Source organism: Buceros rhinoceros, unplaced genomic scaffold (genome assembly GCF_000710305.1).
Source record: "Buceros rhinoceros silvestris isolate BGI_N320 unplaced genomic scaffold, ASM71030v1 scaffold16185, whole genome shotgun sequence".
Classification (NCBI taxonomy): Eukaryota; Metazoa; Chordata; class Aves; order Bucerotiformes; family Bucerotidae; genus Buceros; species Buceros rhinoceros.
In genome coordinates this window covers 3,794-26,118 of record NW_010411294.1, presented here as the reverse complement: position 1 = coordinate 26,118, position 22,325 = coordinate 3,794, and the positions used below count along the sequence as shown (strand labels likewise).

Genomic DNA, 22,325 nt, shown 5'->3' with positions numbered 1-22,325 from the left:
CTGAACCTTTCCGTTCAGAAAGCTGTATCTTCTAACAGGCTTTCTTTCTGAATATGAACTCAACAATAAGGGACCTATCTACATTCTACAGAACTAATACTCTGACGATTATCTGGAAAAAAACCCATGGCTTTGGTTTTTCTTGATGTGGTAGGCTTCTCTGTGGATTTCTAACCAAATGTAGTTCTTTTATTTGAAGTGCCTGGCTGCATTTCATTTCCTCGAAAGGTGCTAAATGCTTTAGAGACTATATTTTATCAAAGGAGTTCTTCTAGCTTTCAATTAAATGAGTTGGGGTTTTTTTCCTGCTTAAGTAAATTACAGGGGTTTTGCATAAAATCCTTGGCTGGGTTCTGTCTCATATACGCTCACAGTAATCTACATAATACTTTTATGTAACTTTTTTTGCAGGTAGACCTTAGCATATAGTCAAGTTTCTAGTTATTAAATATCAGTACTTAATAAAATCCCTGGTCTTTGGTAACTGTCCTCTCTGAGGGTTTTGGTTTTTTTCTTCTAGTATTAAAGTTTGAAAGTTTGAAATTCAGAAATTTTAACTTTATACTGCTATCTTGAGGTGCAGCAAAACTAAAGACAGAGGAAAGAAATCACAACGATTTGGATAATTTTTCTATGCAATCTTCCATGACTGGCACTGGAGGCAGTTGTGTAAAATGGGGAAAAAAAAATTTCTACATAGCCTCAGTTAAAATATTGTTAACTTTTCTGCTTTAAGTAGAGATATTGAAATTAAAGTAATTCTTTGTGTGAGAAACTAGAATTTAATTTTGCTTGTGGATTGTTTTATTAGCTGTAAGAAATGATTGACACTGTTCGTAGAAGCAATGACTTATTAAACCATGATCCAAAGACTCTGGGATCTATGGGAAGTGCTCCTGAATGCAGTGACTGTACAATCAGGTCTTTGAATCTTTTCATGACATATGCTTTACGTAATACCGGTGCTAAGTAGTCTGTATAAACAAAGCATCATTTCTTCATCCTTCAGATGCTCTAGCTGTTGTCATAGAAGTTGCAAACCATGCCAATGACATCATGAAGCAGGGAGTAAGTATTTTGACTTATGAAACTAATAGATTAAAGCTTTTTCTCTTTAAAAAAAAAGTCACGGATGCAAGAGCAATTACTTACTTTTTCTTTTTTGCCCTGTAGGATAACTTTCAGAAACTCATGCAGATTCAGTACAGTTTAAATGGACACCATGAGATTGTGCAGCCAGGAAGGGTAGGTCCTCCAGATGGCATTCAGCAGACTGCCATGAATGTGCACCACAGATAAGCAAGCAAAGCACTAAAGCAGGCATATACTGAAAAGAAAAATGGTCCATCGCTTCATTATTTGTTTCTAACAGTCAAATGAATACTGCCTCTCCATATGCGTGGGATTTTTTTTAGACAATTATCTGATGAAAACTTACACTTTTTATAATGATTCCTTGCCGGATCTTGCAAGCAGTTTTTTTTCCTCAAGGTTAACCTAGTATTTGTCATGGTTTCAGCTGTGGCACGGAAAACTGTAATGCAGCCATTCACATTCACTTTTAGAGAACCTAAAGGTTCTCTAAAGGATGAACAGCCTTTCTTAGAAAGGGAACCTTGAATCCCAATACTTCTGCAGCACTTGAATTGTAGTAGTGATAATAATAATAATAGTAATAATAATAAAGTCAGATCATTTGTATGGCTTCTGCCCTGAAAAGCTAGGTTTTTAATTGTTTGTTTTAATTTGCTAGGTCTTTCTGAAAGAGGGAACACTGATGAAGCTGTCCCGGAAGGTGATGCAACCACGAATGTTTTTTCTGGTGAGATGCTGTGTGTTGTGGTCTGTGCCTAACACTAGTGTAATTTTAAGTGGTTGAAACATTACATCACAAACATAAGTAGCTAATAACTTTAGGTAGTGGAAAAAATTACCAATTTGGCTGTTATAGTTGCTTGAGTTCTAATTTGGAGAGATCATGTGTTGCATATGCACTAATTTTAATAGAAAACCATTTTTCGCTAAAATGTACTGGCTGTTTAAAACTTGAGTGCTTTTATGAGAAGATGTTATCTGTGGTAGAGTGAAAACTGAAACAGTTATCCATCTCATTCAGCCGTACCAGATCTTAAAACCTACAACTCTGCTGCTGCTCTTGCACCCTTCTGTCCCTCCCTCCTCTGTCCTTCCCCTACACAAACCCACTTGCATCCTGAGCGGAACACTGGGCTGGAAGTTAACTGTAGGTCCTCTTCCTGTGTCTGCTGCTGTTTTGTTATGAAAATTCTGTGTGTCTCTAAAGTTTCTGTTTCCGCTTGAACCTTTTGTTTATCTCTTCTACTTAAATAATAAAGCAACTATTCCCATGTGTAATTTGTGGCATTATTAGTCCCCAGTCCTGGCTGAAATCTGTCTTGTAGTTCCTGTAGTATGAATAAATATTTCCTAGGCACTCATGGAGTGTATGTTCTAAGCTTGCAAGTGCCTGTCCTGTGCTCTGGAGATGACTTCATAGCATATAAAGCACTGAGATAACTGCAGATGATAGCAGTTAAGTTAATATTCTCAAAAATCGGGTGCTATCTTGAACTGAACTTCCCAAATCAGATGTTGCTAATTTGAGTGGCTCTACCTTGCATTGTCTTTGTTTTGTTTTTTGGGGTGGTGGTTTGTTTTTTGGGGTTGGTTTTATTTTTCAGATATAAAAAATGCAGGCAAATGTTTGTACCTTTAGACACTTAAGCAGTGATTTTTCCATTCATTGTGTTCTGAAGATTTAGTAAGGCCCATGAAACATTTGGTTATTTTGCAAAGAAACCCATAGCAAGGACTTATGAGACAGTTCAGTTTTCTGGTCTTAGTTCATGTGCAGTAAATGAAGTTCAGATCCATATGTTGAACAACACAGAAAATAAAATAGTTTTAAAACTCTTAATAGCTGTTCAGTAAGTACACTGAATGAAGCCAAGTCTAGTAGAACAGGAAGTAAACAGTAGCTGCCCGTTTAAAGTGGTAAAATTCACGTGGTACATATGGGTAATCTCGTCCTTACAATCATAAATTGCTAATCTTAATTCTGCTATCTCAAATTTTCTGGAATGTTTTGCTTTCTTTGAATTGTTAATTCTAATATCCCTTTAAAGTTGTTTGTTACACAGTATAGCCGTGTACATGAGAAACATCTTTGTACTTTTGTGACAGCCTGTTTGTTGACATCTGTGCACTGTTTACTTGTGCCAAATATATATTTACACAAGGAGTCTATAAATAGACACCTATTGTTATCTAAATTCATACAAAATGTTTCTTGGGTTCTAAGTGGAATAATAGGAAGTAGAAGATCCTTTCTGGACAGTTGATCTCAGTGCTGTATGAGTTCTGTACTTCCTGTAAAGTGCATCTGAAATTATCTGTCTCTATACAGTCTTTAGTCATTAAAAAGCATTGCTTCTATATTACAGTTCAATGATGCCCTGTTATACACCACTCCAGTTCAGTCAGGGATGTATAAACTCAACAACATGCTGTCATTGGCTGGAATGAAGGTGAGTCACTTGTTAAAATGAGTCTCTCTCTAAATCTGTTTAAAACTCAGGCCTTCAAATTTTCAAAATAGAGCTAAGTTTATTGTTGGAAAGAGATACTGAAGATGCTTATGTTCCAGAGCATCCTACAGGCTTAATGTTTCTTACGTAATATGGCCTGTGGGATCATTATCTAGGTTTCCCTAAAAAACTCTGTTGCCTCAGGGTCATCTCATGTGCATTTCATCCAGTATTGTCCTATTCTGAAATAGTCTGCTTACTTATTTTTTTTAATTGTATTTTGTTTAGACTGCCTCACGTGCTGTGCCAACTGCATTTTATTGCCCACACCTAGAGATTAGGCATCTCTGCCCGATAAGCTTCTAATGGGTCAAATCTCCATGGTTTACAGACATCTGCTAACTGTGAGAGGAGTTGAGGCTTTTGTTTCTGAGCCTTTGTGAAAAGGATCAAAATTAAGCCTTGAGCCCCTCTGGGTAGTGATAAGAGACATGCACTCCATATATCAACACATGTCTCTGACATGACAGTTAGTGGGAACAACAAACCATCGCCTTGGGAATCAAGTAATTTGTCTCTGGTCCTGTCAGAGAAAAGCCCCAAGTCCAACTGCAACACAGATCTGACACCCAGGTCCAAGCTTTCGCAGACAGAGCTGCAAAATCTCTTCTGCCAGCAGATGTCTCGAGGTGCTCAGAATCACTCTTAACTTGTAATCCTCATATTTGAAATATGGTAGCTTGGAAGGATCATCAGGGTGATCCAGCCCTTGGGAGCATGGGCAGATGCCCTCTCTGTGGTACACTAGTGGGCTACATCTTGTCCAGAAGCAGCAGCAGTGGTTGGGGTTTTTTTTGCCCACTAGCAGGAGGTGCTTAGAGGGCAATGGGCCTGGGCATTGTGGAAGTACAGCAGGGGGTGTCTGACAGCTCTTGAGCTTTGTTCCCCTGTACTTCTCCAGTGTTTGTATGGGGCCACAGTGAAATAAGGTGGTGGGCTGCATGTAATCTTGGTGTAGCTGGGCCCTTTCAATCTCCTGCTTTTGAGATTTTTCTCTCCAATATACCCCTTCTGCAATAAAAATGTGAGAGATGTTACAGTAAGTAAAACTAAAGCAACTATAAAAGTACCATTTCAATTTGAGTGTTGAGTTTTCTCTCTTGACTGAAGGTTAAAAAGCCAACCCAGGAAGCATATCAGAATGAACTGAACATTGAAAGCGTAGAGAGATCCTTCATTCTTTCAGCAAGGTAAGTCTCACAAATAAATAATGACTTAACCATGTGATTTCAAAAGGCCACATATGCTTTTTATAGCTTATTTTGCACTTATGTAATGAAAAGTTACCCTTGGCTAGAGTAATTACAGAATAGAGAGAATGACAGATGGGTTTCTGGAAATAAGGTAGGCTTTGTTCTAATCTGCTTTTGTTCACATTCAAAACCTGACTTTGAAAATTTAAGTTGATTTTTAAACAGCCTGCCAGAAAGGAAGCCTGGTCATATGTAATAAGTTTCATGGATTTACATGAATTTGTTACATGAATTTGTAGTCTCTAATAGGGTTAACCTTGACTTGTAAGGAAAACTGACCGTTGTGAAATGATGGATAGAAGCACAAAAGGTATAGTAAATGTGGCTGGTTTTTGAGTAGTTTGGGCTTCAGGCAGCAACTGGAAGGGATTCTGCTGTCCTTAAGACAGTTAACTGTTAATCAGAGTGAATAAAACTCTTGCTTAGTTCCCCCTTTTCCACATAGCCACCCTTTCAGAAAATTTAGATAAATATTATCCTCTCACTGTCTTTCCTTAAGAGAAACAAGAACCAAAATTGTTTCAATTAATTTTAGGCTTTGCTTTTCAGTATATTTTTGTTCTTCCAAAGTTACTGATATGCTCTGTCAGTGCATTTACAGGACAGGATAAGAAGCATGACAATAGATTTTGATATTATTATTAACTGGTACAAATTGGAAGAAGTCATCCTGATCTTCTAGTTAAAATAACAGTTTGTAATTGAAACAAGAAATGAATCTCAGTGAACCTGAAATTATGGAAATGTCAGCAATTACTGTAACAGTGCTTGTCTTTACCAGAAAATCAAATTCTTCAAGTAGCAGCAAAAGGATACACGGCCACTAAACCAGAGCCTTCATCAAGATGCCTTTAGCAAAGACCTCTTTTTGTGGATTGTTGTTCTTACTGTGTTTGAGTTGGAGTTTTATGTGTTCTGACGTTTGTGACACTGCTGATACCAATGAAGAAAGGCATGTTTTCTCTTTTGTTTAGCAAAGCTGATCAAGGGCTGACTGCTTCTTTTTGTGTGACCTTGTAAATACCGACATGAGGGTGTCTGCAGAAAGACAGCAGTATCTCTAGCTGAGGGGTAGTCCAAGGTTAACCTTGTCGAAGCAGCTAAAGGAAACAGCTCAATTGTCTGGGCAGTAGTTATTTATAACGGACTTGAAAGGAGCATTTTTTCAACAAGTGTAAATGTTTCTTATGATTCTTTTGTACATTGGGGTAAAAAGATGCACTTCACAGTTTAAGGTATGATTCTGCTTCAGTATAATATGAGCAGGTCCATATTGCTTAGGTGCCTTGATGACTAGGTGTCACACAGATACATGAAGACATTTATGGGATTGCAGTAGGCAATGCGGATTTATCTCTGCTTGACTTGAAGCCACATTTCACTTTTAATTTGGTGATTTTAAAAAATTGTAAAAAATCATTGGAACTTTTGAAAAGATTATCCTCTTGAAATACAATGTATACCTACTTTCCACAAAACAGAATAGATAGACTTGTCTTTTTGAGGAACTGATAAAAGTGGTAGATTAAGAGCAACCTCTTTGAAATACATTCCATAGGGGAAAAACCCCTATATATAAAGTTCTCATCATATGAGGCATTTTGTGACATGCTTCCATCTTGACCTTGAAATTGCTGAAATCACCCCCACATTACCAACTAAAGCTTGCCCTGATTTGCTCTATCTTTTTTAGTGTTGTTTATTTTGCATCTTTGGAGAGCGTTCAGCTCTGTTATTTTTATACTTGCTGGAAACTATGTGTGTGCAAGAGCCCTAAGTTACACAACAGTGACAGAGTGAGATTGCTTTTGCTTGGGATGAAGGAGGTGCTGGAAGCCCCAGGTGTAAATGAGGATCTTCAGGTTGTTTTATCTGTCTGTTACTGAGGCCTGGATATGTTGGTGGAGGAGAGACACAAGTGAAAAACTGTAAGCAATAGGTGATTGCATGTAATTTTTCCAAATTTTTATATTGTTCCTATTGATAAATATCCTAGATGAGAAGACAATTAGTATCTTGTCAGTACAGTCTGCATCTTCCTTTTGATGATACCCCATTCTAACAGCTTCTTGGCTCCTATGCTGACGTGGTTTAACACCAGCCGGCAACTAAACACCACGCATCTGCTGGCTCACTCCTCCTCCTCCCCGGTGAGATGGGGAGGAGAATCTAAAACAAGTAAAACTCATGGGTTGAGAGAAGATCAGTTTAATAATTGAAATAAAAAGAAAATGTGATAATAATAATAATAATAATTGTAATGAAAAGGAAGATAACAAAAAAGAGTGAAATAAAACCCAAGAAAGACGAGTGATACACACTGCAGTTGCTCACCCCAGCTGACCGATGCTCAGCCAATCCTTGAGCAGCTATACAGGCCTCTCAGCCAACTCCTCCTAGTTTATATGCTGGGCATGACGTGATACGGTTTGGAATATTCCTTTGGCCATTTTGGATCAGCTGTCTCCTGGCTCCTGTCCCCTCCCAGCTTCCAGTGCTCCTCCAGCCTTCTTGCTCAAATGAAAATGCTGAAAAATCCTTGACTTAGGTGTTGCTAAGTAATGTTCATACTGCTCCTGTCCCCTCCCAGCTTCCAGTGCTCCTCCAGCCTTCTTGCTCAAAATGAAAATGCTGAAAATCCTTGACTTAGGTGTTGCTAAGTAATGTTCATACTAAAAACATCAGTGTGTTATCAACATTATTCTCACACTAAATCCCAAACACAGCACTGTACCACCTACTAGGAAGAAAATTAACTCTCTCCCAGCTGAAACCAGGACATATGGGGTAAAAATCTCAACTACAGAAATGTTCAAATTAATCTTACAGACACTGGTGGCAAATTTAACTTAGGTGTTTTTTCAAATAATAAGCATTATGTGGAGTGTACAACAAAGAAGAGATTCTGAAATGATTCCTGGGGGGCAGAGACGGGGAGGGGAGCAATTAATCTGGTGAAAAATAGCTAGTAATAAAATGTAAGGTAGTCAGTAAGTGTAGATTAATGCCTAGACAAGAGTCTTTGTCTCCTCAGGTTTAGTTTTACAAGCTGTGTTAGTGTTCTGCTTTATCTAGTCTAGGTCGAGGTTTCAGTTTTCCTGGGATGTCTGTAGGAATGTGAATTGTTTTACATGGTACAATGCTGTATTGTACTAGAAACCTCTTAATCAGAGAAACAAGCTAGCGCATCTGCATGAAACAGCACTGTACAGAAGTAAAGCTTTGGTCCTGACAACAATAGTCATGCCAGCCTGACGTGATCTGAGGCCAGCTGGCCCCGTCCCCCTCAGTAAGGCTCGCGAAGAGCTACCCCGGCCAGACATCGCTGGATCGCCTCCCCTAACAAGAAGGTAGCTCTTGCAAGAGTAGCTTAGCTGGGAGGGGTGCCCTAAGGCTCTGATCCTGGAAACAAGAGGGCTACACTTCTGTGAGCCCTCCTGGGTCCGCTTAACTGCTTAGCTCCATTGGGCAGCTGGGACATGTGTCCCTAGCACATGCATTTGCCAGTAATAACAATTGCTGGGGCTCTCTGCAGTCTTTCTAGTTTTCTGCTGTGTTGTTAAATCTTAAATAAATAAAAATTAATAATAATTTTAAAAAAACTAAGACCACCCTGCAATTTTAGTAAACAAAATTACTTTTGGAGGGATGTAACAAATACTGGACCAGCAGCGAGGGAAGTAGTAGGGCTCTGCAGCTGTGGGGGAGGGCTGGGAGTGACAGAAGGAGAAACACTGCCTATTTTGCTGCAGCAAACCATTACATCAATTCAATTGCTAGGGGCACAGCCTTTGCTCTGAAGTTCTGAAGAATTGTAAACAACCCTAAAGGCTAGCATTAGCAAACCTACCAAGTGCAAGCTCCCTAGTGAAATATTAGGGCATAAGCCATGTAAGTTATTGTGCAAGCAGAGCCATATGCAACAATCCCAACTTGAAATTTGATTATTTAATATAGTTAAGGAACCTAACGAAATATAAACAGATTTTGAAAAAGCCAGAAGAGTTTATTACAGTTATTACGTAGCTAATGTAGACCACGTGAGGAAGCAAAGGTAAATAAGCTGAACAAAATGTTCCACTTAGCATGTGAGATATTGAGACAGACAATAATACATTGCTTTGCCATCAGTTCTATCTTATTTCCTCTCCTTTTGTTCTGATTTGTTGCTCTGTGTGCTAGATCTTTTTTTTTCATCGAGCCTCACAGCCTTCCACTATGTTTACCTTAACAAATCTGTCCTCTCTGATTCTGTAGTACCAATTTTAATCCAGTTCAAAATCCCAGTTCAAAGTATTTTTCTTAAAAGTTCAAAGATAATCAAAGTTCCCAAATTCACCTAAAACATTTAAACAAGAATTGCTATTGCACACCTACTTTATGTAAATCATTGCTTTCTTCTTCCCTAACTTTCCTTTTTATATATTCATCATGTTCAATTCCTTGGTTTAAACAAATTAATTTATTTGATACTATTTAAGAAGTGAGGAGTTAAAAAAGATGTTAAGCTGGTGTGGCATCTTAGACAAGCAGCCTACCTGCTTCTCTGCCACAAAACTGCTTCTTCCTTCCTCACAATGCCCACTATGGTGCTGGCACAAGTAGTTGTTCAGCTGCGTGATGAACCCAGAAAGTAAATTGATCCAGAGGAAGGGCAGATCGATGGCTTGCTTTAATACAGAGTTGTTTCCCAGTCCAGCCCACTGCACTTACAGCCCTCTGTGTAGCCGTATGTGTTCTGGCACAAGGGAGAAAATAAGATCTACTGGTTGAGACGGAGTACAGTAGGCTGTCCTTTGTGGCAGCAGCAGCAGCAGCATGGATTTATATTATATGAAAGTGGTGATGTGCCCAAGGCCAGCAGATGTGCCCAAAGTGCTTCAGCATTGCACGTAAATCCAGTATAGCTGCAGGCTCCTGTGCCAGGCACACCTTGATTTTTCTGGTCACCGTGCCACAACACTTCAGCCTGACGCTTTCTTGCACTATGATTATCCCACAGCTGGTGGATCACTGAAGAGAAACAGTAAGCAGATCCGTTTATCTCTTTGGGTTAGCTAATCCAATGGAAAAAAAATGGGAAAAAAGAATTGTTTCAAAGCAGTATGACCTGGTAGAAGCAAACATTCAGGAGCAGAAGGCTGGGGAAGAAACAGAATGGGGTTTTTTTCTGACAGAAGCTCGGGGTTTCACAGGGTTGAGTGTAATGAACTGCACCTTGAGACAGAAGGAAGGGAAGGGAAAAAATTTCAGTGTCCTTCTCAAGAGGAAGGGCCCATGCCTTTGTTCTGGGAGCACCGTTTACAACAGTGTCACTCACACTATTCAAGGGCCCAGGGTGAAGGGTGAAGCAATACATACAAGCCTTGAAACAATCACAGGGTATTTTGGAAGAAAGACAGTGAGGGGGGGGAAGCCACATTTCAACAACAGATACAGAAATCTGACACAAACAACTGACACCATACAGTTAAAAAAATAATACCACTTTCAGTAGGAAGTGGAGAAGGTCTATTAAACTGAAATTACAAGAGAGTTAAGTCAATGCTAATAGAATTCTAATCAATAGTTGATTCTTCTATGTTAATAATAATTGTTGGGGTTTTTTTGCTCCAACAGTTCTGCTACAGAAAGAGATGAGTGGTTAGAAGCTATCTCCAAGTCAATTGAAGAATATACAAAAAAGAGAATCACATTTAATCCCAGCAAAAGTCTTGAAGAGGTATTTCACATCATTGTTGGTTTGCTCCCTCTTTGAATATAAAGTTTCTTTGCAGGTATTTAGAGAAACAAGAGGCACTCCATGATGAATAATGAAAAAGGATGGTAAATTACAAGTGAACAGATGATAGAACAGAATGATATTTCATAATGTTATCTACTTCATAAATTTAAAATTATTTTCTTCTAAAAAACCCAAACTAGCTTTCTCAATTCTCTCAGTAATCTTGCTAACAGAAAGATGAAAAGATTTTAGAACATAGCAGCCATTGATACGAATAGGCTGGTAAAGCTTGGAAGTTACACAGCCTTTTTGAACTCATTAAATGCAGCTCTGCCTTCAGGCTTGCCTTATAATGGTCACTGACAAAATGGCCGATAACACTTAAGACCATGAGAAGTTATCAGAGAAGGCTTTCCAACATAATTAGAGTTAACCTATAACCACTGATAAATATTCATCTTATTTCTCATCACCGAATGTAACGGTATTCTGCCTACATTCTCTCAGGCAGATTCAGAGAAACAGGAAGAAGATAGTCCGCTGGGATCAAAGGCTCCGATCTGGATCCCTGATACTAGAGCCACTATGTGTATGATCTGTACAAGTGAATTCACGTTGACGTGGCGAAGGCATCACTGCAGGGCATGCGGAAAGGTTGGGCAATTTTCTGATTACCTTTTCCATTAGTCATTCCGTTTCCTTGTGTGACAAATTGGGTGGAACCTGACTGCACCACAGCAACTCTTTTAAGGGAACTCCGTACTATGACACCATTGTATGGATTAAAAACAGCATGTTGAGGTTGTTTTGTTTTGTTGGGTTTGGGGTTTTTTTTTTTTTGGAGTAATGGTGTTATGACAGACCTGTGTTCAGCCTTTCAACCTGTTACATGTTTCTTATTTTGCATTGCAAAGCACTGTTTATGATTGTCTTCTGCTTCTGCAATTACATAGTACTAATGAAGAATGTTAGCCGAAATGACAAAAATTTTTGTAAGATAATGATTTAGTAATACACTTATTTTATATTTAACACTTATGAAGGTGTATATATAATATACCTTTGCTTTTCTTAGTTTAAGCAAGTGAGAATATAGAATTCAATGCAATTCGAGGCATCTGTTGAGAAATTGTTAAGAGAGCAATGGCTATTTTTAGTTATTTTTTTAAAAACTTAGGATTTAAACAGTTCAGTAGCACAGTAGACTTATTCTGCTTTTCATGGATTGTTAATGTTGGCTCATTGTCTTGTGTAATTCAGTGGGGGTTTTATATGTAATTTTTTATCATTTAGAGGAAGAAAGAGCAGCATGTTCAACATAAGGACATAGATCTTAAACCATGTCCAATGTAAAATAGTGCCTATTTCAGGTTCTGTTATGAGCTTAACTACGTTGAAATGAATATATTTAAGCATTTTGGTGATGCACATCATGTACAATAATGTTTTTATCTGATTCCAGATTGTCTGTCAAGCTTGTTCATCAAATAAACATAGTTTAGACTATATGAAAAACCAGCCAGCAAGAGTATGTGATCATTGCTTCAGGAAGCTACAGAAAGGTAAAGAAGATCTTCACAAGCTTTCTGCCTTATTTTTGTGGCCCTTATTAACATGGTACATCTGTGCCTCATCTCTAGTGCTAGGTTCAAGTGGCTGATTCTGCTAGTGCCTTGAAAGTGATAGGCATCTGAGGTTCTGAGTTTCTGTGGAGCAAGCTAAAAGGGAATTTGCAACGCATTGGCTCTTCCTTCCGGAAACATGCATGCATTTGCCCTATGGTAATGATATGTAGCCTATGCGGCTTTTTGAGATAACTAGTGTTACATTGCTTTTCATTAACCACAGGGTACAAGTGTACGTTACAGTGCTTGCAGCTTATTGTCACCTCCCAGTGGGTTTGTGTGTGCTTCAACTCTCTTAACCTGTACACTTGTAAACTTCGTTTTTGCCAGCTAAGCTGCTGGGAAAGATGAAGTTATGGGGCTCTGTAAAGAGACAGGCTTTCATCTTACTGAAGATGAGTCTCTTCAGCCTCAAGCCTTGGCTCATCTGGAATTCAAGAAGTTGGCATATCTATACCTCAGTTCTGAGGGCAGACTCCTTACTGTTGCCTGCGGCACACTGGCAATATGGATTTCAACAGAAAATACTACAGCTAGAGATACTTTCACTGAAACCCTTTCAGAGAACATGACACTGCTGATGTCTGCTGGAAAGCAAGGGTTAGATAGACTGGTGCTAATAACATCTTGCTTGGAGAGGGGGTCCAGAGTCAGTTCCCTTCTCATCCTGGAAGAACTCAAATCCATCTCTTTGAAGGAGCTTCATATCATTATGCAGAAAATAATGCAAAATCAGTGGAGGCACCTCCCAGAGAAGTGGGAATCTAGTCACAGCTCAGATAATTTGTTCTGATTTCTGTCCACAGACTCTTGTATAAAATATGCAGATGAGCCACAAGCAGGGACAGAAACAGTTTGCTGCCCTTCCCTCTGGTAGAGGCTCTAGTTTGACACAAGCTCTCTAGGGCATCAGGAGATCTGTGATGCCCTGGTGAAATAATCCAGCTATGGCCTCCAGCGTGCTGGAGGTGACATTTCTTATGGGGATGTGGAAAGCAGCATCAGTAACCCTTGAATGGTGGTGGGAGCCCGTGATGATGGGGAAGGCGGTTTGTCTGGACCACCTGCAGATCTCTGCGTTGGGCACTAGAGGCCGCCGTGCTGCAGGCAATTGCAGGTGCTTTTAGCTGTGAGAAGAGCTGCAGAGCAGGTGCAGTACAGCTGGCAGTCCAATTACTCTCCTGCTCTGCTCTTTATTTCAGAGCCTCACCGTGTTCAGGGACAACTCTAGAAGTAGACTTAACGAAGCTACTCTTTCCAGGCAGAGCTGTAAAATAGTAGTTATTAGAAAGGGGGACTTTAAAGGAGTGAAGTATTGCAGAAGTCCTCCAAGAGAGATGAAGAAGCTGCCTGCAGCAGCGGAGAAAGATAGCATGTGCTCTAGACATGGGAATCTCCAGAAGTGTGTGTGTGTGATGGCATGATGCTGGAAGAGGAGCCCTACAGCATCCATACTGAAAAAAGCTGAGAAGTTAACAGATGTACAGAATTGAAGAAGAGGGCTAGGGAAAAGAGGTGAAGCACAGACTGAACTGCAGAGGACAGGTCTAAAAAATTGGTGTAGTCTTTAAGACTTAATTTTTCCCCCTGCTTATGGGCAAAAGGAGTTCAACATCAAGAAAAGAGACTTTGAAAACAAACAAAACGAATCCATTTAGTTTGAAATTTCTTGTGGTTTTTTTTTTTGGTCTGATTGTGATTTGGAGGATTCTAACTCACGGTGTTGATAAAAATACTGACAAGTAAATTCAACACTGAATTTAATGTGATTTGATGTTAATATTGAAACCTCCAAATCAGAATAAAAATGCCAGCTGTTTTTAAGAAAAAAAAAGTCTAAGAATCATTGCCTGTGTTTAGTCATCTGTGACATAAAAGCAATATATTCATCCTGTGCATTTTAGATAACCAGTGCACTCCTAAGAGTGGATCTCCAGTCAACCACAAATCTCCATCAAGTGCCTTGTCTACAGTATTACATAGTATTCCCTCGGGAAGAAAGCAGAAAAAAATTCCTGCAGCCCTCAAAGAAGTAAGTGCTTTGTTGGTCAAAAGTAATGTCTTGTTGGTATTGTATCATTAATATTAGCAATGAAAATAATAATTCTGTATTTTATCCATCTTCTCTAGAATCAAAAGTCAAAATTCATCAGTAACAGTGGTTTGGGCCTTAGTTTTATATAAGCAGGAACCTGAACTATGAAGCAGTGTACAAACTGCATAAACACCTCTGAGACTGTGATTCAGAGACAGAGTCAGAACTGTAATTTCTTCCTTGCTTCCCCGTGTTTCAAGGAATTGTGATTTACCTCTGCACCAACAGTTAATGAGAAGACTTACACCAACTCAGCTCTTGGCTTATGATTAGGAAAGGCAGAGCTAAACTCTGCTTACCCACGCTGGAGGGCTTGGGAATGGGAGGAAGTAATTTTTTTTCTTACACAGAAATGTGTGTTCTCCAGCTGTACCTGGAGTGTTTCAGCTCTCTGTTGTCATATTGCACCAATTTTAACTTTCAACCCTTAGTGACTACAGAAACCTCTCTTCTAGACCAGATAGATGGTGGCAAACAAAATCCTTTTTCTTTCAGCCATCTGAGCTAATTAGAAACATTAACTTGAGATCAGGTGATGATATGAGTCTTTGACAGGACAGTGCTCTGTAGATCTCCTTTTAAAAAAGCTATACTGTGAAAACTTGGACAGATGCATACATACTTTTTGGGTTGGTTTATTGGTGGGGTTTGTTTGTTTGTTTGTTTTTATCTTCAGGTTTCAGCAAATACAGAAGACTCTACAATGAGTGGCTACCTGCACAGATCTAAAGGCAGTAAGAAACCATGGAAACACCTCTGGTTTGTTATAAAAAATAAGGTGCTATACACATATGCTGCTAGTGAGGTAAGAGACTATATATTAGAAACCAAACACCTAATGATAATACTGTCTTTGTAACAAAGCTGTTTATTTTTATGATCTAGAAGCAAACTATAGAATTAGATCACCTTACAGTAATTGATGTAGTATTTTGCAATTTAGTAGTGCAATGTAGTATTTTGAAGAGGCCCAGTGAGCTTTGTACCATAACATGCTGATATAGCTACGCTGTTTCTGATTCCAGACCTAGCTTTGAGTACCTCTGCACTGCACAGCATTGCTCAGTTGTAGGTATGTTCTGAGCCAGTTAAATACATGTGGGTCTGTTTGGATGCATCACTCTGGACTAGTGGCAAAACCAACATTATAAAAGCATCTTGAAGTATCTTGTTCTGCAGTTCCATAAGATATTTTGAATGCTTGGAAAATGAGCAAACTAAATCTACTTCTCCTCAAACTGGAGTTCCTGTTAAGAAACAGTGCTGCAGTAGAAACAAAGAAAGGAATGCATTTTATCTAATGGCATTTGCTTTTTTATTTAAAATATGTAGTCCTTTTTGCAGTGTGGAATAATCTCTAACAAATACATATAAGCTTTGCATATCTCAGCATGTGCTGAGGTTGTAATTTTATTGCATCTTACAACATTTTGCAATGTTTATGGTTGTAGCACTGCGAGATCTTGGTTTTTGGGTTTTTTGTCTTATAGTTTGCTAATAGCTTTCAAGAGCAAAATATCCAAAGCATATGTTTAAATGTATTGCTATCCTTTGCTTTCTTTCAAAATGTAAGGCCCAACCTAACCTGACTGTATAAAGTATTACCCTTCCTCACCTCCACACCAACCCTACTTTAGTTATTTCCTGGTTTGTGCTCAGGATTCATTCTTGGGTTGTTCCTGCTGCAATGTCAACTTTTATTTTAGAACTTTTGATTATGTCCAAAACCTGTGGTGTTATTTCCAGCATTGGCAATAGTAAGAAAAAAAAAAAAAACCTACCAACAAGTAGTTCTAAAAATATCTTAAATAATTATGTACTAAACAATTACCTTTGCAAACATTTGATATTTTAAGCGTTTTGTCTCATTTGGCAGTTGCAAAGGAGACTTTGGCAACTGTAAAGAAAGGCTTATTAGTGTGTCACAGTCACTAAGTTTGGCTTCCTCTGAGGTATCAGCCTTCCAGAGTAGCTTCAGTTTTCAGCTCACAATCACAAAATTAATGCTATCCTATTTTCCTTAAACTAAGGAATATGTGTCCTTATTTTTTTATCTTGATGAGCCATTGCAGAAGATGTTGTTTAGAGAGTCTCAAGGGAAGGTCCCATGTGGCCTTAGCCGGGAAACCTCACTTACTTCAGTTCCAAGTGATATAAAGATTAGTGGTTCAAAAGACCACTTATTAGTGGTACAAAGACCATAAACAGTAAAACAGGTCACTAAGCCTTACTTGACTGTTTTTCCAATATCAAGAAATGCTGCTTTTGCAGGATACTCGTTTCAGTGTAGAGATGATTACCAAAGTCTTCACTTGATGTTTATGTATGTTCATTATGTCGGTGTTTATGTACATTCTTTGTTTATTTTTTTATCCAGAAGCATTGCAGGACCCTGCCTTGTTACAAAACACTGATTTGAAATTTGCACAGGATGAAAATACTTTTTTTTTCCCTTCCAAAATTGCTGTGCATTGTATTTATTAAATAAAGACAAGAGTATAAAAAAAGGAAGTAACTGAGATGAACAAGGAAGGGAAAAGGTTGTGTTTTTAGGCAGGTTTTGAAATTATATAAAAAGAAGGTAAAAAGGTACAACTTCTTTTACTACCCTTTCCTAGCCAACCACTGGCAAACACTCAGTAGCTTTTTATTCCCTATTCTGTTAATTTTCAGCAACAGAAAGCGAAATAAGTTTAGCCATCAAGGGTATTTGGAGCGTGACTTCAGTGCCTGAGAACAAAGCTCCTCCTTTAAGCACACTCAGTGTGGCTAACAGCATCCCATATCTCTTTCAAGACTTGAAAACTCACTACTTGAAGTTGTTGGAGAGAGCACTAGCCTAGATGGACCTTTGGTCTGCTGCCAGGTGGTAGTCGGTATTTTGATACAAGAAGTCTTTAGCTGGCAGAACGATGTGAAAGATAATGTAGATGTTACCAGGGAAATAAAAAGGAACAGTATTGCTGAAGTCTATAAGATTTTGTTATTTCCTGTTCCCTGATTCATGCATGGAGACTATAAAAAGCAGCATTTTGTGCATGACTATTTGTAACAAATTGTTTGTTGTCTAATCTGTTGCAATGGTATGGTGCATGATTAAAGGCTAAATGCATTCCTTAGCATGTCTTACAAGCTCTAATTTTGTCTTGTTTGCTTTTTTCCTGTAAAATAGGATGTGGCAGCATTAGAGAGCCAGCCTTTACTTGGATTCACAGTCAGTGAAGTAAAAGATGAAAATTCAGAGTCTAGAGTGTTCCATTTACTGCACAAAAACACTTTATTTTACATATTCAAAGCAGATGATCCCCATTCAGCTCAAAAGTAAGCAACTATTTTGATTCATTACTTTTTTCTAGAAAATGTTTCAGAAGTCACGAATGTTAATATTCACAGATTAAGCATATGTACATAAAATGCATATTATATAATATGTAAATAAAACTTCTAAATTACTTAAAATACTTAAGGTCCTGGTTTCATTAGAACTTCTGAATTGCTTAAATGAAGCAGCAGACTGTCTTCTGCAAAAGAATGAATGTAGGAGAGTGGAAAAGTCTAAGACAAAATGAGAAATCTTTCTTAGCCCATTCCTCTATCCCTGATCTGCTCAAGTGAAAATTGAATATTACCTTTGGAGAAATCTAGAAAATATGTTTTAAGAATTAACTGATCTGTCCCTTTTTTATTACCAGCTGTAAATTTCAGTTATTTTTAATGAAAGTATGGCAGTGAAATCAAACCCTAAAAAGTAAGGGACAGAAGTCTGAAGTGTCTGTGCAGATGTGCATGAGCACCTAGGCACGCTGATTATGTTCAAGACAAAAGCTTGAATTCAAAGAACACTCACACAAGCCATTTCATTTCGAGTCCTGCTGATGTGTCTGAGTTTGGAGTCATTTATCAATTTGTGTATTGTGTGTGTTTTATATAAAATAATCTAGAAGCTTGGTCATAAATCAGTACAAAACATTCGCCGTATGAATCATGGGGTAGACTAGAAATGAGCATGTAAGCAAGACATTTATCTTACCTGCCTATATGCCTAGCTTACATGACTGGTTTCACTACAATTTTCTGAAATGAATTTTACCTTAATAAAAAATATTTCATATGCTAACTAGTCCATTATTAATACTTAGGCATTCAGTTGGCAACAGGTATAGTTTTGTGCAAAAAGGGATATTCTAAAAAAAGTACCCATGAAAACTGAAGATTTTGAACTGCTGAGAACGTGCTTAATGACACTTTTCTACACACAAGATCCGGAAGTCTTTATTTGATTTTGGGGGGTATTTTGTCCTGCAGATGCACACAAATGTTTCCTTGTTAATTAAGATACTACTCTCTTGTTTCCACTGTGTCCTCATTTGTACTACGTAAAACAAAACTAAAAAAATCCAAGGCATTCAATAGCTTTGTTTTCCTGTTCATACAATGGCTTTTGTCATCAGTAGGAAAACTTGAAATTGGACATACTCTATTTTACTGAGGTTAGGAATCACATTAAGAACTTTAAATTGCCAGCTTTCTCCAAGTATTTAACATCCTTAGGGGATTTATGCTGAACCTCCAGAATTGGAAGAAAAAACCGAAGAACATGCTGTGGGGCAGTTTGCATCAGTGGACACTATTTTTTCCTTTTAGAGTTGAAAAAAATGTCTGATGTATTTGTGGAAGTGCAGCAATAAATATTAACAGATGTCAACTTTGTGTTGATCTTTTAATTTTCTTAGTCCAGTGCTATGTTTGATGCTTAAGCTGTTTATGAATTTGTTGTATTTGTATTCTGGTTTAGTTATTTTTAATGAATATATGGCAGTGGAAAATGCAGCAAGCCCTGAAAAGTTTGAAGAAGTTTGAGTTGTGTGTGCAGACAGACATGAGCACTTATATATGCTTAATATGTTCACACCAAAAGCTTGAATTCAAAGAACATGCACAGTTACAAAGTTAAACACTCAGGGCAAGGAAGAGCCAACACCTGTAACTACTTCTAGATACTCTGTGAATACTAAGACAGGTTTCAATTTCCATGATAAAGATAATTTTACAGTCTTTGATTCATTTGGTTTTTGCACCGTTTTCACTCAGGAAAAAAATCGTCATCAGTATGTGGGCCACTTAACATGTACGCAGTTCAGCCCTCATTTGGAAGGCAGAATTATTCTATTTTTTACTGTATTTGTCAGTGTAGCATTGGAGTGGTCAGAAACATTATTTTGCAGCTTCCTTGAGAAAGTGAGGATGTTTATCACCCTCATAATCAAGTAGGTCCAGAAGCCACAGCTATTAGGGGTAAAAGTATCTGAACATTAGCTTTGAATTTCCGGTTTGAGACACCTTGATTAGCTGTTTGGGATTTCCCCCTCCGTTTTACATATACTTGTAGTTTCACAGATGTAATGTGCAGGGTATCTGTTAATATGTGACTCAATAGTAGCTACACATGGTGTGTTTGAATACAGGGAGGTTCTGTCATCATGCAAAGGCCCCATTCCGCCCCCTAGCCCATGTGCCCTGTGGCTTGCTCCTTCAGCCGCACTAGTCCTTCACTAATGAATAGCCGTGTACCAGCGGCAGGAGCAGAGGGTTAACGCAGGTGGCTCCCTCTGTTACAGTAGTGTCCTGATTCATCTCAGATCACGTTTGCCATGAAATGAGTACTGGGGTTTTTTAAAGGTATTCAATCATGTTATTAGAGTTGGCAGAACCTTTGCATATCCTACTTTTTGAGCATTTGATTCCCCAGCTTCTTTGTGCATGTAGCTTCAGTATGGAAGAGGTACGGAAAAGTGTTTCTATCAGCTGTCCTTGTACTGGTACCTAATATGTCTCTAGCAAGCTTTCTGTGTTTGGACTTGTTGGATAGATTTCTGGCATTTGCACTAATAGATCAACTGGTAATGGAAGTATGATGTTATCTCTTGTGTGAATCTGTAGCTGGTCACAGCAGCATTATTTATACTTTTACCAGCAACTCCCTAACAGTGTTTTATTTTCTAATAGGTGGATAGAAGCTTTTCAAGAAGGCACTGTATTATAGCAGTGTCAGCATCACATCTGCAAGTTTAAAGGAAAATGTTCAAGGATGGTGGTAAATCAGAGTACAGCAGCTGTTCAAAGAAATGGAATCCTGCCGTCTCAACCTACGCAAAATTGTATATTTGTCAGGATTAGGAGTTGTTGCATTTTTAGTGTAAGGTAATATTTTTTTAAGAATTGTGTGTATTTCTGTGTGGATACAACATGTTATTTATTAAATTCCAATGTTTACTTTAACAGACAGAATTATTTGTGAGGTCTGTAGTGAGGTCCAAAGTGCCCATGTCTTGAAAATGGCAGGTGGTTGGCCAACATATTCCTACAGTTTGTGCTTTTAAAAAAAAAAACAAAAACAAAACCCCAAAAAACCACAAAACTGTTGCAGTTGTACAGTTCCTCATGATTTGTGTATAGGTCTTGAATTGTTGATGCTCACTTTGCATTTTTAGAAAGAATTTCAAAGGGTTTGGATCTTTATTGGCTATGTAAACTCCTTTATGAGAAGTTGTAGAATATTGCTGCTCCTTTTGTTGAATGGCAAGTGAAATCTTGCATTACCAGTACATTAAAACAGTACAACAAATTCTGTGTCATAGAAGCAATTACAAAGCACAGTTCAATTATTAAAAAAGGAAAAAAGGGGAAAATATTTTAAAACAGACTTTGCAATTACAGAGATAAGACACTAAAGCTTTTAGAGTGCTACAAATGCCACAGAGCCTAAATAAGTTATCTTCAGACAATTGCAGGATATATTTTCTGTTATGTTTCCATTAAAAGCAGAGGAAAAAATACGTTTTTGATATACAGGGAAAAGACAAAATATCTTATTTGTTTCAAAACTTTGTCAAATGAGTTCTGTACACAGTATGAAACACTGTATAAACTACTGTTCAAAGAACGTTAAACAAATATATGCACCCCCTCTCCCAAAATTTTAAACTGTTGTATATTTAAGCATTATGTTGAACTGGAATTGCCATACCAAGAAAACACAGCTTTTTTTAGTGCAGGTGGCATTGACATGTATACCATTCTTTGAAATACCTTTCTTTTGTTTACACTATGATTTGTTCTGTTCAACACTTTAAAACACAACTCAGTTTTAGGCGTTCGAGGTTTTTTCCTTTAAGAAAATTGTCAGTATACCTCATTAGGAAATACTTGCTGATTATTCTGGTGCATTTATTCTATGTAACTTTTGAAAAAGATTTAACACTGTAATAGCATAAATGGAACTAGAACTATGAAAAACACATGAAAGGAAGCCATGTTTATGTCACATGTGATGTGTATGTAGCCAGCTAATTTTACTGTGTGAAACATTTCTCCGTAGTCCTCTGAATCAAGCTAGTTGTGGTAACAGAATTAAGAGCAATTCACTTCTAAGTAATAGTTTGAATCCATGTTAATAGCTATTCTGTGGCCTCACAAAGGAAAGACAACAATTGGTAGAATAGTTAGTAGTCATCACAGAAAGGCCAGGAATGAAAATGCAAACCAAGATTCTCTTATTCCCTCAAGTACCTCAAGACTGGCTCTAAGACAGAAACATAGCTCTGAAGAAGCTTGATTTTTTCCAGAGCTTCTGTGAAGTGAGTAGTGGGCTTAGAAGCCAAATGCTTAATATAAAGTATACAAGTAATTCCATCGGCTTCAAGCGTTTCAGCAGAATACCGTTCCAGATCAGGGACTTCAGGCTATAGATCTTTAGACCTTTAGAGATTTGACCAGATAGTGTTCGAAATTAAATGGAAGTCTGATCAAAGCCTTTATTCTCTTTTATTTTAATACAAATGTGATAAATGAGTATTTTCATCTTATTGTATATAAAGGGCTTTTACTCAATTTTCAGAACCAGCTGCTGACTGAAGCCATATAAGCTATTAGCATGTTTCTTCAGGGTGATTTCTGATGTGTCAAAAACAAAACCGATAACAATGTAACATGGATGTGATGTGGTGCTTCCAGGCAATATTA

General features: G+C 38.0%; 1 protein-coding gene across 1 annotated transcript in view; it reads left to right on the top strand.

The window, feature by feature from the left end:
- The window catches only part of FGD6 (FYVE, RhoGEF and PH domain containing 6), a gene marked incomplete at its 5' end in the record, with an annotated part of 60,485 nt that extends 40,139 nt beyond the window's left edge, over positions 1-20,346 (top strand). Inside the window, 12 exon segments of the mRNA XM_010135970.1 lie at positions 1,010-1,068; positions 1,174-1,245; positions 1,754-1,822; positions 3,462-3,545; positions 4,716-4,795; positions 10,478-10,580; positions 11,091-11,237; positions 12,046-12,145; positions 14,113-14,240; positions 14,980-15,108; positions 17,476-17,624; positions 20,310-20,346. Of these exon segments, the coding sequence (XP_010134272.1) occupies positions 1,010-1,068; positions 1,174-1,245; positions 1,754-1,822; positions 3,462-3,545; positions 4,716-4,795; positions 10,478-10,580; positions 11,091-11,237; positions 12,046-12,145; positions 14,113-14,240; positions 14,980-15,108; positions 17,476-17,624; positions 20,310-20,346 (1,157 nt within the window).
- Between the last annotated feature and the right edge of the window lie 1,979 nt (positions 20,347-22,325).